This window comes from Typopeltis vanoorti, chromosome 21, assembly GCF_054136105.1.
Source record: "Typopeltis vanoorti isolate ZY-2024b chromosome 21, IOZ_Tvanoo_1.0, whole genome shotgun sequence".
NCBI lineage: Eukaryota > Metazoa > Arthropoda > Arachnida > Uropygi > Thelyphonidae > Typopeltis > Typopeltis vanoorti.
The window spans coordinates 40,106,549-40,123,276 of NC_143569.1; the positions used below are offsets into that span (position 1 = coordinate 40,106,549).

At 37.2% G+C, this 16,728-nt stretch overlaps 1 protein-coding gene across 1 annotated transcript in view; it reads right to left on the reverse strand.

Annotated features, from left to right (window-relative positions):
- The window catches only part of LOC150094756 (uncharacterized), a 90,696-nt gene extending 79,557 nt beyond the window's left edge, over positions 1-11,139 (reverse strand). Inside the window, exons 1-2 of the mRNA XM_090411120.1 lie at positions 10,892-11,139; positions 5,029-5,221 (exon numbers count right to left, since the gene is read on the reverse strand). Of these exons, the coding sequence (XP_090267246.1) occupies positions 5,029-5,221; positions 10,892-10,926 (228 nt within the window). The 5' untranslated portion in view covers positions 10,927-11,139. The remainder of the gene's footprint in view (positions 1-5,028; positions 5,222-10,891) is intronic.
- Between the last annotated feature and the right edge of the window lie 5,589 nt (positions 11,140-16,728).

Below are 16,728 nucleotides of genomic sequence, written 5' to 3' on the forward strand. Positions count from 1 at the left end.
CATTAATTTTTTTTTTTTTTTTTTTTTTTTTTTTTTTTTTTTTTAATAGCAAATTCAATCATGTTTCTACTTCAAAATATTTCGTTTCATACTTAGTGATATAACATCACGCGGCATGTTCTAATTTCAATGATCTATTGTTAGTATTCTAGCTTGTATATTTTTTAAACTGTTCTTGTAATACCACCGACGATGGTCTGCTATTTCCAGACCGAAATATTTGGTTAAATAAATATCTTTCTTGTGATTACGTGATTATATCATTAAGTCAGCAGTTAGAATTGAAGGAAGTACAGGAAGATGGTTTAATGTTAAATCTGGTGTGAGACAAGGATGTACATTATCCCCTCTGTTATTCATTATCTATATGGATCACATTATGAAGGAAAGTGGTATTAAACCTGATATCAAAATGGGAGATGTTAATGTCAGCTCTTTGTTTTATGCGGATGATGTTATACTTCTAAATAAATCTGTTACAAGTCTGCAAGATTCTCTGACTAAATTGAATAGCTGTTGTAATAGATATGGTATGAAGGTCAGCAATAAAAAGACAAAGACAATGAAAATAGGCAGAATCATTGAAAATGTCAACTGTGTTGTGAATGAAGAACCTGTGGAACAAGTAAAACATTTCAGCTATTTAGGCACGATTTTTACTGAAGATGGTAAATTAAATATAGAAATAGACAACAGAATCAGCAAAGCTGGTATGGTGGGAAGTCAATTGAATAAATTCATATGGAATAAGAGAGAAATCAGTCGGAACACTAAATTAGCTGTGTACAAGACAGTGTTCAAACCAGTTTTAACTTATGGATCTGAGAGCTGGGTCAGAAGTAAAACACTTGACCAAAGACCAGAGACCACGGATATGAGAGTCCTGAGAAAGATTATAGGCATGAACAGATGGCATCAATGGCAATATCATATTAAAAACGAGGATATTAGGAAAGAACTTGACATTGTCAGCATCCAGGAATGCATTAGCAGAGCTAATCTCAGGTGGTATGGTCACTTAAACAGAATGGGCGAGGAAAGATTAGCAAAACAAGTGTGCTCTGCCAGGTTGGCAGCAAAACGACCCAGAGGAATACCAAGATATAGGTGGATTGATACGGTACAAAATGCTTTAGACGATAGAAATATAAGATCTGATAATGTTGGAGTCTTGACAAGTAACAGACTGATTTGGAGGAAAATTGTGGATAGGAAATTAAAAATGATGTAATTTTTTTCATGTAGTACTATCATATCCTGTACACCCCTTGAGGGTACATGGCAGGAATTTGATGATGATAGTAATATTGCAGATAAAAATATTTCTATAAGTTTTGAAACAATTTCTATTATAATAATATTAATATATAATTATTATATTATATAATAATCTCCTTTCCTTCCCATCATGAGGTAGATATATTTTGTTTTTTATTATAGTTGACAATGTTCTCATACACCATTATTCAGACTTACTTCCATGCTCTCTGTTCTGCCAGACACATGTAATGTGTCTGGCAGAACAGAGAGCAATGAAATTATGCACTAGCTGGATGGAAAGTGCTCTGAGGCAATACCACTGATGCTCAATCTCCTGTATTATCCAGTACCTGATCTGTACAGCCATTTTACTATTGTGTCCTTGAATAGAAATAGTATATTTCCATATTATACTCTACATTTTATTGAAAGGTATCGCTAACATACATGTAACAAAAGGTGGGAGAAAATGACAAAATTACTCTAGTTTTGGAGCCCAAATATCATCTGCACTTCAGGACTCCAATAAGCACAGTGTTATATTTCAATATATGATTAGAATCATCTACAACATTTCTCAAACTTTTCCTACAACAGAACACTTCACAACAGAAAAATCCTAAAATTTTAACGGAACACCTTGGTTAGAATTGAGTATCATTGGTCTCGTATTCAATGTAAAGCTAAGCGCACACTACAGGCATGCAGGGCCACAGCGCATCACACTGACCTTGATTGTGACAGCACATTTCCTAGAAAAGATACCTCCGTACTTCACTCGAACTCGGAGGTCGACAACCGCAGGCAGCTGTAAGCCAGCAGCTGAGTCAAGGCCAGAGTGTGCTGACCTTAATAGCATAATCCACATGCAAAGTGAGGAGTGCCTGATTTTCAAACATGTTTGAACTTGTTGCAGCATTTAAAACCATTCCAGGCTCATGTTAATTTTAATAATTTTTCACAGAACACTTATTCACTTTCCACAGAACATAGATCTAATGCTAACAACGCTAACCCCTCGGCCAGCCTGGTTGGCCAAGTGGTTAGCGTATCCTCTCTCCAGCCAAAAGTTGCAGGTTCGAATCCCGCCGTGGGCATGGATGTTTGTTTGTGAAAATACTAGTGGTGGTCGGCGGTAGATGGCATTGGTGTAGATGATGAAGGTAGTTGCGGCTGGTGGAGTGGTGGAGATGGGCAGTTGTAGAGCAGGTACCCTCCCTCGATGAGTCTTTGGACTCCCTGGAGGTGTTATGTAATAATAATAATAGATCTACACTTTCTTACAATTTCTTCCGACTTGAGAAGATATAAATGAATTTTAGATTATACAGCAATATTCCCTAGGAAACCAGAACCCCAAACATACAAATCAGGCCAGCCACTAAAACAGGGAAGGTTGGGTTGATAACTAAGGAAAACATGTTTACTGTACTTCACCAGTGCAACAACAGTCTGCTGACAGATAAAAAGGAATTTTATATATGATTTAATTATTTATTAAATAATTAGTTAATCATTTAGCACAGCAGAGAGGACATTAAAAAAAAATTTTATGTCATTATTGAGTTCAGTTTACTTGAATTTCAAATTACTAGCATACTTGAAAATTTTATCAAAATTTCCAAGTATGCTATCTAGGTTGGCCTAGCCTAGATGACTAAGTAAATACTGTATCCACTCTCCAACCAACAGGCCATTGGTTTGAATCCCACTGTGGGTAGGGATGTTTATGATTATCTTTAGATGAGGGATGAATTTCATTGCCCAGAGGTGAAACTAATGCCATGTTTATTGGAGACATGAATGGCTTGAAGAAGTTCGATGTCTGGTCTAGGGCAGGGTTTGAAGATCATGTAAAAAATAATAAAAATCCAAATACACACACACTGCTTGGAAAGAAGTCAAATGGACATCCCTCCCCCCCATGGGGAAAGTGCATTGTGCTATGTAACGAGTCACATATTTGTAGCCGGTATAAATTAAAGGAATATGATGCTCCAAACTCAGCACAACTGTGTCTGGGTGAAATTGCTATGAGAAGAGAACTGACCAAGTTTGTAAGAAGCATAGCTAGTTTCTAAGAAGATAGGATGCCATGTTGCAGGTCTATCGGTTTGACAAATGGTTGAAAAACTGGGGCATCCAAAGTCAACAATCAGCAATATCATACCGAAATGGAAGTGCAGAGATTCAACAGTTATCACTGCTACAAGCAGTGATGACTCACAAAACATAACTGTAGGGTACTTCGAAGGATAATAAGTAAAAAGCATCATTTGTCAACCAACACAATGAATATGGGGTTCCGAACATCAACTGGGACACAAATCTGCATGAAAACATTCAGAACCAAAGTAAACAACATGGATTTCCATGGTAGGAACAACATGCAGCATTGTGCAAATTTGGTGATGATGCAAACAGCGTGTATAGCTGGATATGGAAGCTTAGAAAGCTGTGTTATAGAGCAACAATCATGCTACACCCTCTATCGAGCAGATGGATGGATGTGGTAGATGCCTGGTGAACCAGAGTAATTCCAAATATAAAATTCAGAGGTGGCAGTGTGATGGTATGGTCCTGTTTTTTCCTGGACCATACCATCACACCGCAAACAGAGGTCTGAGGTGCCACAACCACTGAACTCCGAGAGGTATCTGAACATTCTGGACGATGCAATACTTCCTACTTGGTGGCTTTTCTATGGAACTGACATTGTCTCTTTCAGCAAGGCAATGTACTGTGGTTTGTGGACATGAATATGACTCTACGACTGGTCTCCATAAGTCCCTGAACTCAACCCTACTGAACATCTTTTGGATGAACTGGGGTGTAGGCGTGGGGTCAAGGGACATCCACCCAACAACAAACCAAGACCTTGTTACGTGCCTACAGGAAGAATTCTCCAAAATTCCCATTGATCACTATTATATGCTTGTGGAAAGTATGCCAATATACCCTGTAGGATTACTGCAGTCTCACCGAAGCAAAAGGAGGTCCTACATCTTATTAAAGTGGGTGCCATGGTTGTTTGTTTCTCACAGTATTTGTTTCTCACAATGGTGTCCATTGACTTCTTTCCAAGCGGTGTATATAACACTGTTAAAAATAGGAAGAAAAATTCTTAGCCCACCATGGTATGAATGTGCTACAGGTTTACAAATAGTGCTTCGTGGGTGGGAGCCACAAACATTAAAAAACAAGGCATTTCTAATTTTTTATACAAGTTGCATGATAAAACTTGCCCAAAGGTGACAGGAAGGATACATTGCCCCATAACAGGCTACTCAATTTTTGGGAGTTTTAAAGTTTGTTGTTTATTCATATCTGAGCCCTAGATGATAGTAAAGTCTATGCATTTGATTTGTTTCATAAATATCTAGTGAAAAGAATCCTGTTCTGGAATGCAACATTGCTATACACAATATAAAGCATTACAAAATAGCAGACACAAGAATACTTTCATCTACTGCTAACAATATGCACACTCGTTATCTATGAAAATAACGTTTCCACATTACTTAGCAGAATCTTAAAAGAAAAAATAATTACTCCATGAAGATGAATTTTTAAAATCAGAAAAAAAAATTTTGGAATAAAAGCCCACTGATCTGTCATGAGTGGTATGATTACATTATTAAATTCTTCACTGGAGTGAGAAGAAATCTGTTCTATATTAGAAATACAGGCAACAGCAAACAAACACTCATCTCACAGCAAGTAGATTATAGCTAAAGAGTTAATGACAGTTTAGATTAATTGCAATACCTCTTTTTTACTTAATTGTAAAGCAGCTGATAAACAATCTGCCTTTTCTTCTTTCTCTATAAGGATATCCTGAAGTTTCTTTACTTGTTTTTGCCATTCTTCTTTCTTTTTGCTTATAGCTGTGTCAATTTCCTTCATTAACAGCAATAATTCTTTTTCACATGATGATTCAATGCCTGGCATTGTAGGCAAACTGGAAAATAGCAGTTAACTGTTATTTACAAAAAATATATACACAGATTTATAAATATGTACTTTAGGTGAATGTACTGTCATTCCTGGATTAGTCCCATATTTATAAAATAGAATAATACACACTAAATAAATACAACTTTTAAATATTTAACAGTTTTTAATTGCTGTAAAATGTATAGAGATAAAAAACAAAAGGATCATTTCAGAATGTCTGCCCTACTTATGATGGGTCTTACAATTTATTCTACATTGTAATCTGCTACATTTATAAGACATATTAAAGAAACTAAAAATGAAATACTAAAATTAAGTATATATAGTATTATCATACATGTAGTATTATCATATCCTATACACCTACTTTATTCTACTTCAAACATGGATATGTATTCCTGATTGCATGCCTGTTGAATGTTTTTTTACTACTGTGCTGTCATTGATTGTTTTGTTTAATAATTTTTCAAAGTTAATTGCTGGCCTGGTTGGCTGAGTGGTCAGCATATCCGCTCTCTGGCCAAAAGACTGTGGGTTCGAATCCCGCTGTGGGCATGGTTGTTCGTGATTGTCTATGAAAATACTAGTGGTGGTGGGCGGTAGATGGCGTTGCTGTAGATGATGATGGTAGTTGTGGTTCGTTGTAGTTGATGGATTGAGTGGTGGAAACAGAACTGTAAAGTAGGTGCCCTCCATGAGTCTTTGCACTCCCTGGAGGGATCATGTAATAATAATAATTACAGTACTTCATACTCAAGGATATCTTTTTCATCAATTTTCATGTCACCTTTATCATTCCTTTTACTGCACTCTTGCCTCCATATCTGAGCTTTTTCAACGGCCTCCAGAATATTTTGCCACCTTCTTTATATTTATTTTCTATTTTCTTACCAAAGTCTTCCCATGACTTTAGTTTAACTAGTTTTACACAGTATTTAGCTTTCTTACATTTGTCTTCTGTATTTTCTAAGAGCATAAGCTGACTTATTTGCCAGGAACTTTTGATATGCTTTTTTTTTCTTCACTGCCTCTTTAACTTCCTGTGTCCACCATGGAGTTCTGATTTTTCTATCCTTGGAAACAACCTCACCACATGCCTCTCTAGCTGAATCAATGTTTTTTTCAGGATTTGCCACTGAATCTCCAAAACTCTTTCATTTTTTCTTGAATATCGTTTGTGTATTTTAGACTACAGTTCACATTTGAGAGCTGCTCAACTTTTATTCGCTTTAAAACTTTCTTACCCGCTCTTCTTTTCAATATGAAATTCAATTTTATCCTGCTCAAGACTAAATAGTGACACCACTTCCAATTTCAAATCCTCTGTATACTCTAGTGCCCTACATCAGTGAGAAAACATCAAAATATCATTATCAACCATAACATAGTCAATGAGACTTTTCTTATTCCTTGCCTCTTCTCTGCATGTGAATTTGTGCACATTTTTATGTTGGAACATTATGTTAGTAATAATCAGTCCATGTCCCGAGCAGAAATCCAACAGGTATTTGCCATTATTATTAGCTCTGCTCTTTTCTCCAAATTTTCCCAAAATATTTTTGTATGTCTCACAATCATTGCAACAGTATCATTATTAATTAAAGTTGCTAAGAAATTATATTCTTAGTTTCATTTTTTATCCAAGTGTAAGCAGACAAAGTTTGTGCATGAAGTATCATCACAACTGGGCTACTTGTATATAAAGGCTGATGACTTCACATCGCTTATCTTAGTATCCCATAATGAAGAGCACACCCCCTTTTGGATGTGTATAACACTGTAAATTATGAAAAAGGCCACTACCCAGACTGGTTGAGGTATGTTTAAGTAAGGCAATACCTCTAAAAAAAACTCTGAGTGATCTATAAGATCACTATGAATCTCACAGAGTGACCACACAGGATCACTACTAAACTCATCACTCCTGACCTGAATCATTCCAAGGCCAGGAAACTCGATGGTGGCTCTACTCAGTGACAGGCAGAAACCAGTCACTGAGCATAACCTCTTTATTCCCCAGGAAGCAAGCAAATCCAAAGACAAATATTAATAAATGATATTAGTGGGAGCCAGACCCAGAAGAGATAAAGGTTGAAGTAATGTAGAAGTCATATATTTCATATATACAAGTAGTCAAAAGGTGTATCACCTTATTATTAAAAATTCTGGTTCAGAGATAGATGTTGAAAGTTTTTTCACTTGGTTAGAATATATATATATAAAAAAACACTTAAAAACTCCGTAAAACTGAGTAGGCTCTGAGAGGTATGTTATGGGTTAATGCATTCTTTCTATCATCTTTGGGCAAGTTTTATAATGCAACTTGTATAAATATCAGAAATGCTTTTTTTCAATGTGTCATAAGGGGGATGTGCTTTGCATTACGGGATACTAAGGCAATCGATGTGAAGTCATCAGCTTCTACATACAAGTAGCTGAGTCATGAAGATGGCTCAGCTACTTGTGTAAGCAAACTTTGTTTGCTTACACTTGGATAAAGGATTAAACCAACAATATAATTTCTTGTCATATTTAATTTATATTTTAGCCAAGTGAAAAAACTTTTGGTATCATTATTATTTATTACATCAATCACCTCCAAGGACTCACCATACGAAAGCAAACCACATAAATACAACTTATCCTTCATCAACATTCAATACATCAACTATGTACAACATACTGCTACACTAATAGTACATTTAGTCTATAAATTGAATTAAATTCCTGTGATTTGTATCCTCATCTACATACTGCTTTAGGCTTAAAATTTTATTTACTTTCAAATTTTCTATGCTTTATAAATATTACAGCAGTATTTCATCATGAAATCAAAATCACCATTACAGAACCCACTGTGAAATATGACTGTATTAGGATTAAACTTTTTTTTAATTATATGCAATTCAAGTACACAACGATTGGAAAGAAATCAACATACGTCCCCATGGGCAAGGTGCATCATGCCATGTAATAAGTCACGTGTTTCTAGCCAGTATAATTTGGAGGAATATGATGCTCCAAGTATGTGCACGTGAAATGTCTTCGAGAAGGGAACTGACAGAGTTTGAAAGAGGTGATGCCGTGATAAAATGCCATGTTACTGTCCTATCTGTTCAGCAAACTGTTCAAGAATTGGGGCATCCCAGGTGAACAATCAATGATACCATACCATATGCAGCATAGTCTTCAATGGTGCAAAGAGCATATACAGTGAGACATGGATGCTTGGAAAGCTAGGTTATAGTAACAAATCATGCTAAACCCTCTACCAAGCAGATGGATGGCTGTGACGGATGCCCGGTGTATGCCTGTTATCACAGTGTGTAACCCCAACTATGAAATTCAGGTGGCAGTGTGATAGTATGATCCTAATTATCCTGGTTTGGACCTCTGTTTGTGGTGTCACAAACACTGAACTCTGATAGGTATACGAACATTCTGGATAATGCAATGCTTACTACTTTGTGGCTTTTCTATGGAATTGACCATTGTCTCTTTCTGCAAGACAATGCACTATATCTAAGGCTGCTGCTGTAACTGCGTGATTTGTGGACAGGAATGTCACCGCACTTGACTGGCCTCCACAGAGCACTGATTTCAACTCGAATGAACATCTCTGGGATGAACTGGAGCATTGGGTGAGGTCCTCCCCACAACAGTCCAGGTCCTCATTACATACCTACAGGAATAATGGTCCAAAATTCACATTGATCACTATCATACCCTTGTGGAAAGTATGCCCTTTAGGACTGCTACAGTCATCGCAGTGAAAGGAGGGCCTACATCTTAAGGTAGGTATCATAGCTGTTTGTTCTGTACATTATGGTATCCACTGGCTTCTTTCCAATCAGTGTAGTAGTTTGATATATTAAATTGACAATTATGAACATTCTTTTTGCATATAACATGGAAATACATATAATATAAGTATATAATAAGTTTATCAGTATAATATACTAACCTGAAAAGTAAATAAATCTAAATAAAAAGTTGTCCATTGAATTTATAACAATATATATATATATATATATATATATATATATATATATATATATATGTGTGTGTGTGTGTGTTCCTCTGCTATACGATTGAGGCAGGAAAACTGACAAAAGAAAACAAGCAATTACTAGACAAAAATGCATTTCCGAGGGTGATGAGGTTGATTAGTATAGTGTAAACCTCCCACCACTACGATAAGTCCTGGGACTCCATGGAGGTAATGTATAATAATAACCGATAGAATCCGAGGTGTGCTGCTCAGAGTCCCTGCTTTTCCGATTCACTATTATCGATAAGCGACCCATATCATGCTTTCTCTTAAAGGATTACATAATTAAATAAGTTGATGTGGGGGATATACAGGGTGTTCGGGATAAATTTGACAGTTTCGTAAGGAAAAAGAAAATCTTCTTTGTATCTATTAAATTTAATGAATTGACAAAAAAACATTACAGGCAGAGTTAATTACAATACTATCAACAAGATTTACTCAAAATAACCACCATTAGCATCGATCACAGCTTCAATTCTGCTTCGGAACCTCGAACAAGCTGATGCTACAGTCTCCCTGGGAAGGGCCGCAAAAACTGTTTTAATTTTATCCATTAACTGGGCTTTTGTATTACTGGAAGTGCGATTGGTGTCTTTTTCAACTGCGCCCCATACAAAATAATCCATGGGGTTAAGGTCTGGGGAGTTTGGAGGCCAAACATTTGGACTGGTGAAGTCGTAGAAATTTTCAGACAACCATTTTTGACTTTTCCCAGAGGTGTGGCAAGGGGCCGAATCCTGCTGCCATACATACGGCCTACCATTGGCTACCCTTGTTATCCAGGGCTTGACTACAGTTAGCAACTCCACGAACAAAGCCCGAATTCCAATGCCAGGGTTCTTCAACACCTGTTCCTGCAGATTTGCGAGGAATTCTGCTGTACGAACGCAATCAGATCGTCTGCTAGGGATCTTTCTTCTTGCTACATCCTCGTAGTCACCATTGCAAGTCTCTAGTTCATGCCTGATTGTTTTTACTGTATTCAGGGAGCATTGGGCAGCAGTCGTAATATCCTTATTTTGATGGCGGGCACGAATCATCATGATACAAGTTATTCTCTTCCATGATTCAGGTGGGTTCCAGCTATCCATCCTTTCTGACATCTTGTATATGAATGAAGAAGGGTCCAAACTTTTAAATGAAGAGAAGTGTGTGTTAATACATGTAACTTATTATTATTATTATTATTATTATTATTATTACGGGTATCTCCTATGGAGTCAGTAGACTCATCGCGGGAGACCCAAACTAGCAAAACAATATCTGTCATATCTCTTCTTGAATTCATTTACAGATGAAGAGCTCACAACAAAACTTACAAAACTTACGGAAAAATATAATTAATTATAAATATGTCAAATTTATCCCGAACACCCTGTATATATTGCATTAACTGAAGCAGACCGGTGCTCAAATAGTCAATCGCAAAACCAATGATCGAGAAATCAAATAAGAACCTAATCGCCATACCTTCGAATTAAAATTGAACACCAATGATAACTGCGCTCACGGTTAAAATAAATCGAAACTACCACTTATTTGTAACATGAAAAATGTCACATAAACTTTATGCGGCATAAAATAAGAACCAAAACTTTAATTAATTTAAATTAGACTCACCTCAAAAAATTGCAAAATATTGAATCCGCCGCCATATTAATATGGAATTAAATTTTAACAACACTATTAGCATGTTAAGGATAAACAACTTCTTACCACACGAGAATTATACATTTCGTTATAGTAAAATGCAATATAATATGCAAAGTACTTGAATCAACTTAGTCAATAACTTTAAAATGTTATTTTGTTGCACAACTGAAATTGTGTAATATAAAATACAAGGAAAAAAAAACAAAACATAGATACCAATGAACAACATTTCAAGAAGAAAAGCGCCATTTTGACAGAAAAGTCTCAGAATTAAAATAAATCGTAAGTTGATAGTCAAAAAGGAAAGAAAAAAAAAATCAGCTAACGCCTTTATATTCCCGTATACGGGAGTAGGCGAGGCCAGTCAAATCAATCTATCCATTAGAAATCATTCCGTTCATAAATTATCCAGACACATATCGGCAAATGAATTAGAAACTTTTATTTAATACAATATTGGACCTCCGTTACCCCGAATTACAGGAAATATGCAGTCTAGCAGAGTTTCCAGAAGGCGTTAGAGTGCTGGCTCAGATTTGACGGGAGAGGACTTTGCTCCGCTGATATGTTTTTCTAATATGTCCCATACATTTTCAATGGAGTTCAGATCCGGGTTTAGTGTTGGCTAAGGAAGAGGGCGCAAGTCGCTGTCACGCTCTCTGAACCACTGCTGAACAATTCTTATGCGATGGACAGTAGCACTGTCGTCCATGAAACAACTGCCACTTGCTAGATAAAAAGTTAACATCGCAGGAAGGACTTGATCAGCAACAATGTTAAGATATTTCTCGGAGGACACCCGACCTTCCAGCGATATCAGGGGACCCGTTCCGTACAAAGAAAACATGTCATACACCAGGACACCACCTCCAGAACTTTGAGTTGTGTTTATAAGGCAAGCTAGCTTCATTGCTTCATGAGGGCTCCGACAAACTCCCTGCTTACCGTCGGTACAGAACAACGTGATCCGCAACTCGTCGGAATACATTGCTTTTTTGCAGTGTTTAGTCACGGTTCCTGACATCACTGTAGACGAACTTAACGGTTACAGTAATCAGTAGTTTCCGTATGGACATGACACTGCCCCTACTCCAATTCCCTGCGCACAGTTTGGCAAGATATGGATCGGGAGCAGCCTTCATTAAATACTTCAGTCAATTCATGCACACAAGAAGTTCTGTTTGTCAGTACAAGCCTTTTCAGATGATGACGATCTCGTTCTTGACAAGCTGTCTTAGGACCACAGTTACTCGTCGTTACTCAGAGGGCAAGTGGCTTATGTTCCCACTGATTAAACAGCTCGCATATATCTCAGCTTTTGAGAAACGAGTCTTTCAGAAATGTGGCTGTAGGGCACCTGCAATGAAGGCACCCTTTATCGAAATCGAAAAGATTCTTTGGTTTTTGCATTCTGATCAACAATGGGGGAGTAGTGATAACAGACCAGCAGCATTCTTAAATAGTTGCCTGGAACACTCAAGTAACAAGTATTTTGCATAGAAACTGCAAAAAAGACGTTTATGTATATCTACATAAAGGTTTCCAATTCACACTGGCCGGTATATGAACAAAATTGAAAAAAATATGAAGATGGTGTCTGTACAGCCCTGTGGAAATGCCATTAGCCTGAATTGACAGTGGACTACCCAAAGAATGTCCGTTATAAGCTTGATTCTGGACTGTGACTAAAGAAAGCTTTTATTATTATTATTATTATTATTATTATTATTATTATTATTATTATTATTATTATTATTATTATTATTATTATTATTATTATTATTATTACGTGATGCTTCCAGGGACCAGGGAGTCCAAAGACTCATCGAGTGAATGCAACTACTCTACAACTATCTGTTCCCACCACTACATTAACGCCACCTACCGCACACTACCACCAGTATTTCCACAGAAATCACAACCATCCATGCCCACTGCGGGATGCATTCGAAGCAGACTTTTGGCTGGAGTGAGGATACGCTAATCACCCATCCAACCGGTTCGCATTTCTTCGACAGGACCGCGAGAAGTCCATCTCCAACATAGGCGAGTATGGTTTCTACTCTAAGAAACAATCCGGGTTTTCGAGCATCTAAAACTCACATTATTACAGGCAATAACACTATACTGTATTAGTATTTAGAGCCCCAAGATGGCGGCAGTTACTGCCGCCGCCCCCTCTCTCTCTCTCTCCGGAAAAGATTTCATTGTTTGATAGTTCAGGTCACTATCAGTAAATTCATAAATAATTTAGATTAGCTCCCAACCAGTCTTGAAAGAGTTAAAGCTAAAGGAAGCCGCATTAAATATCCGTTTGGTGAGTAAAAGGCCATAGTGTATTTTTTTTTCGAAATAAAGATATTTTATTAAAAATAAGGATGGAACATTAACTCTTTAATTAAAGGAGAGAGTTAAGTTCAATTCTCCTCATGACGATAGGAATCTTTATGTAAGTTTTGCAACAGCAAGGGAGATTAGTGCTCTCAGTAGTGTGTGGGGCGAATTTTTACTTCTGGGAATTCATGCTTTTTTCATCCCAAAATCTGGCAAATGGGCTGAATATGAATTTTTTCTTCAGATCCAATGTCCTCTCCTGTTAGTGACTTTAACAGGCATTTAAGAACCCACAGCTTTCCAAGTATTCTTGGGTTTCCTAGCTGCAGTACGAGGATAAGGCGGTTATCCCTATGCCTCTAAATATTCTTGTCTGTAAATTGCGTGTGTTTACGGGAACGATTTCCTGTTCTGAGGGACGAAAAACCTAAGTTTCCGGGAAAAATACCCTGTACCTCCGTATGAAACCGGCTAACTCACCTTTAGTCGAAAGAGACCAGATAAAGGTTCCTCACGTCACTGACGGGAATCGAACCAAGGTCTTTTCCGCCAAAGGGCTTCGTCTATACTGACTGAGCTACGGTGGCTCTACCCAGATGCAATGTAGATATGATAAAACATACTAAGATTAGTAGTGCTGCACAGAACATAAAATCAAATTGTCCGAAAATTTGAACCCGTTCTTGCATATATTCTACAACTGTATTATGGAATTCATCTAGATAAAACTTAAATTGTGAATTGCCACAAACCATCATTAATGAAATTTTTACACAAGTTTTGAACAGTGGCAGCAAAATATATTTCATTTTCCTTCATTTGAATTTTGCCGTTAACGATTTCAATCTCAACTCTCAGTTCAAATGCCAATGTGCCTCTATCTCTCATTTCTCTGAAATGTAGATTAAAAATCGTTTGATATAAGCGAGAGTGAGTGTTCAAATAAAAAAATGTTAATATAGTTGTACATTTATATACCGAAGAAAAATATGATTTAATCCTTTAAAAAACAATATATTATTGCTAGCAAAGCAGATAATAAAGTTAAGCAGCGTGCGATGCTGTGTCCTAATATATTTTTTTTATATATCTCAATAACAAAGTCGCAAAACTATTTTAGCTGTAAAATGTTTAGGATATATATATATATGATAATCTTTTGTAATAATACTTTGGGAAGTCGATAGACTAAGAAAAGAAAACAACCTAAATTTTCATAATATATATATATATATATATCGATTCTCGTCGCAACGGGGGGAATCTTTATCTGGACGATTTTAATCGAAGGTGAGTTAGCCGATCTCATACTGAGGTAGCAGGGTTTTTTCCTCCCGGAAACTCGGGTTTTTCATCCCGCATACAGACAAATCGGCCCTTTAGAACACACGCAATTTACAGACATAGAACACCAGCTGTGGTGGTGGTGGAAATGGGCGGTAGATGGCGTTGATGGAGACGATTCGTAGTAGAGGTTCGGTGTGTGGTTGAGACAGTTGTAGGTGTCCTCCCGCGATGAGTCTTCGGACTCCTTGGAGGTGTCAGGAATAATAATAATAATAATAATAATAATAATAATAATAATAATAATAATAATAATATATAAAATCACGTATGTATCTTAAAAGTTATACGAATATAGTTAGAATACTCATTATTACTGCATTAGTTTTTCTTTTTCTTTTTCTTTTCTTTTTCCTATAAATTTTACAAGAAACCCTTCATATTGGAAATAGGATATCGAAACACGAGACATTGGCATTCCAGAAGAATGTCCAGCATGAAAATGTGTGTGAAACCAGGAGGGACGAGCATGCTTATTAAAATTCTACTGATAATGCCAGCTGCGACTTGCAAATATTAATTTAGTTACTAAATTATTTATTTTTTATTACAGCTACACTTACGGTTCATTTCAGAAACGTCAATATGAAGCACTACAATACCTACAGATTTGTGTATCGACAATCAAGGTCAGATATCTTCTCTGGGATTCTTACTTAACACTCTACTTCATCGATAAATACACTCTTGGAGAGAAGTCAACAGACACCCCATGAGCAAGGCGCATCGTTTCATGTAACGAGCATGTGTATATAGTCTGTATAAATTAGAGAAATATGATGCTCCCAACTCACTGCAACTGTCTCAGGGAAAAATCGCTGAGAGAAGAGAGCTTACGAAGTTTAAAAGAGGCATCGTGATAGGATGTCATGCTGTAGGCATGACATCCTATCACGATGTCCTATCTGTTTGGCAAATTGGTCCATCAGAGTTCATCACTTAGTGACACCATACTGAGATGGAAGCGCAGCGATTCAACTGCAAGTGCTACCCAGAGTAGATGACCCACCACACTCACAGAACGTGCCCATGTAAAAACCGCCAATCATCGACCGACATGTTGAAATCGGAGTTCCGGGCATGGAATGGAATACGAATCTGCACAAAAACATTCAGAACGGAGGCGCAAAACATGGGTTCTGTGATAGGACTTGCATATTTATATCCTATGGTGTAAAGAGAGCATAAAGTGCACGTGGAAGCTTGAAAAGCACTGTTATGGAATAAGGAATCAGGCTACTCCCTATACCAGGCAAATGGAAGGTGTACATATGACAGCTTCCCCGTGAACATCTCTTACCAGAGTGGATAATCGCAACAATGAAATCTGGAGGTGGCAGTGTGATGGTATGGTCCTGTTTTTCCTGGTTTGTCTTCGGACTTCTGTTTGTGGTGCCATGAACATTTAATTTCACGAGGTATCTGAACATTCTGAACAATGCAATGCTTCCTACTTTGTGGCGTTTCTACAGAACTCATTGTTGTCTCTTTCAACAAGACAGTGCACGGTGTCATAAGTCTAGGCTGCTTTAACTGCGGGGTTTCTGAGCATGAACTTCACTACATATGACTGGCCTCCACAGAGCCCTGATCTCAACCTATTGAACATCTGTGGGATTAATTGGAGCGTTGAGTGGGGTCAAGGGACGTCCTAACATAAAACCGTGCAGACCCGCATTACATGTCTGCTGGAAGAATGTTTCTTTGTATTAGGGTTTTGTCTAGCTCTTCATATTTGTGAAGGATACTTCTTGACATTCCAAGTAGCAACATAACAGATATTCTTACTTATTTTCATTCTTTTTTCCATTCCTAATTCTCCTCATACCTGTTAAGATATCTGAGTCGTTTTCCAGAGTGACAATCTAGTTACTTCTTTCTTGAGACATTGGAGTAAGAAAAACAATTACCTGAGCTGGTTACCGCTCATCTACAACCTAGTTTGGTGTTGGGGCTGCCATCTTAAGGCCTTCAAACGAGCCCTAAATCTCCATTCTCTCGTTTGTACCTGATCAAATTTCTCACTGAAGTTAGTACTCAATCTTCTAATTCTTTGCTCAAGTTCCTGGGTTCACAACGTAGCAGTGGGATTTGAATTTGGAATTAGAGTCTAGGTGTTCCTATTT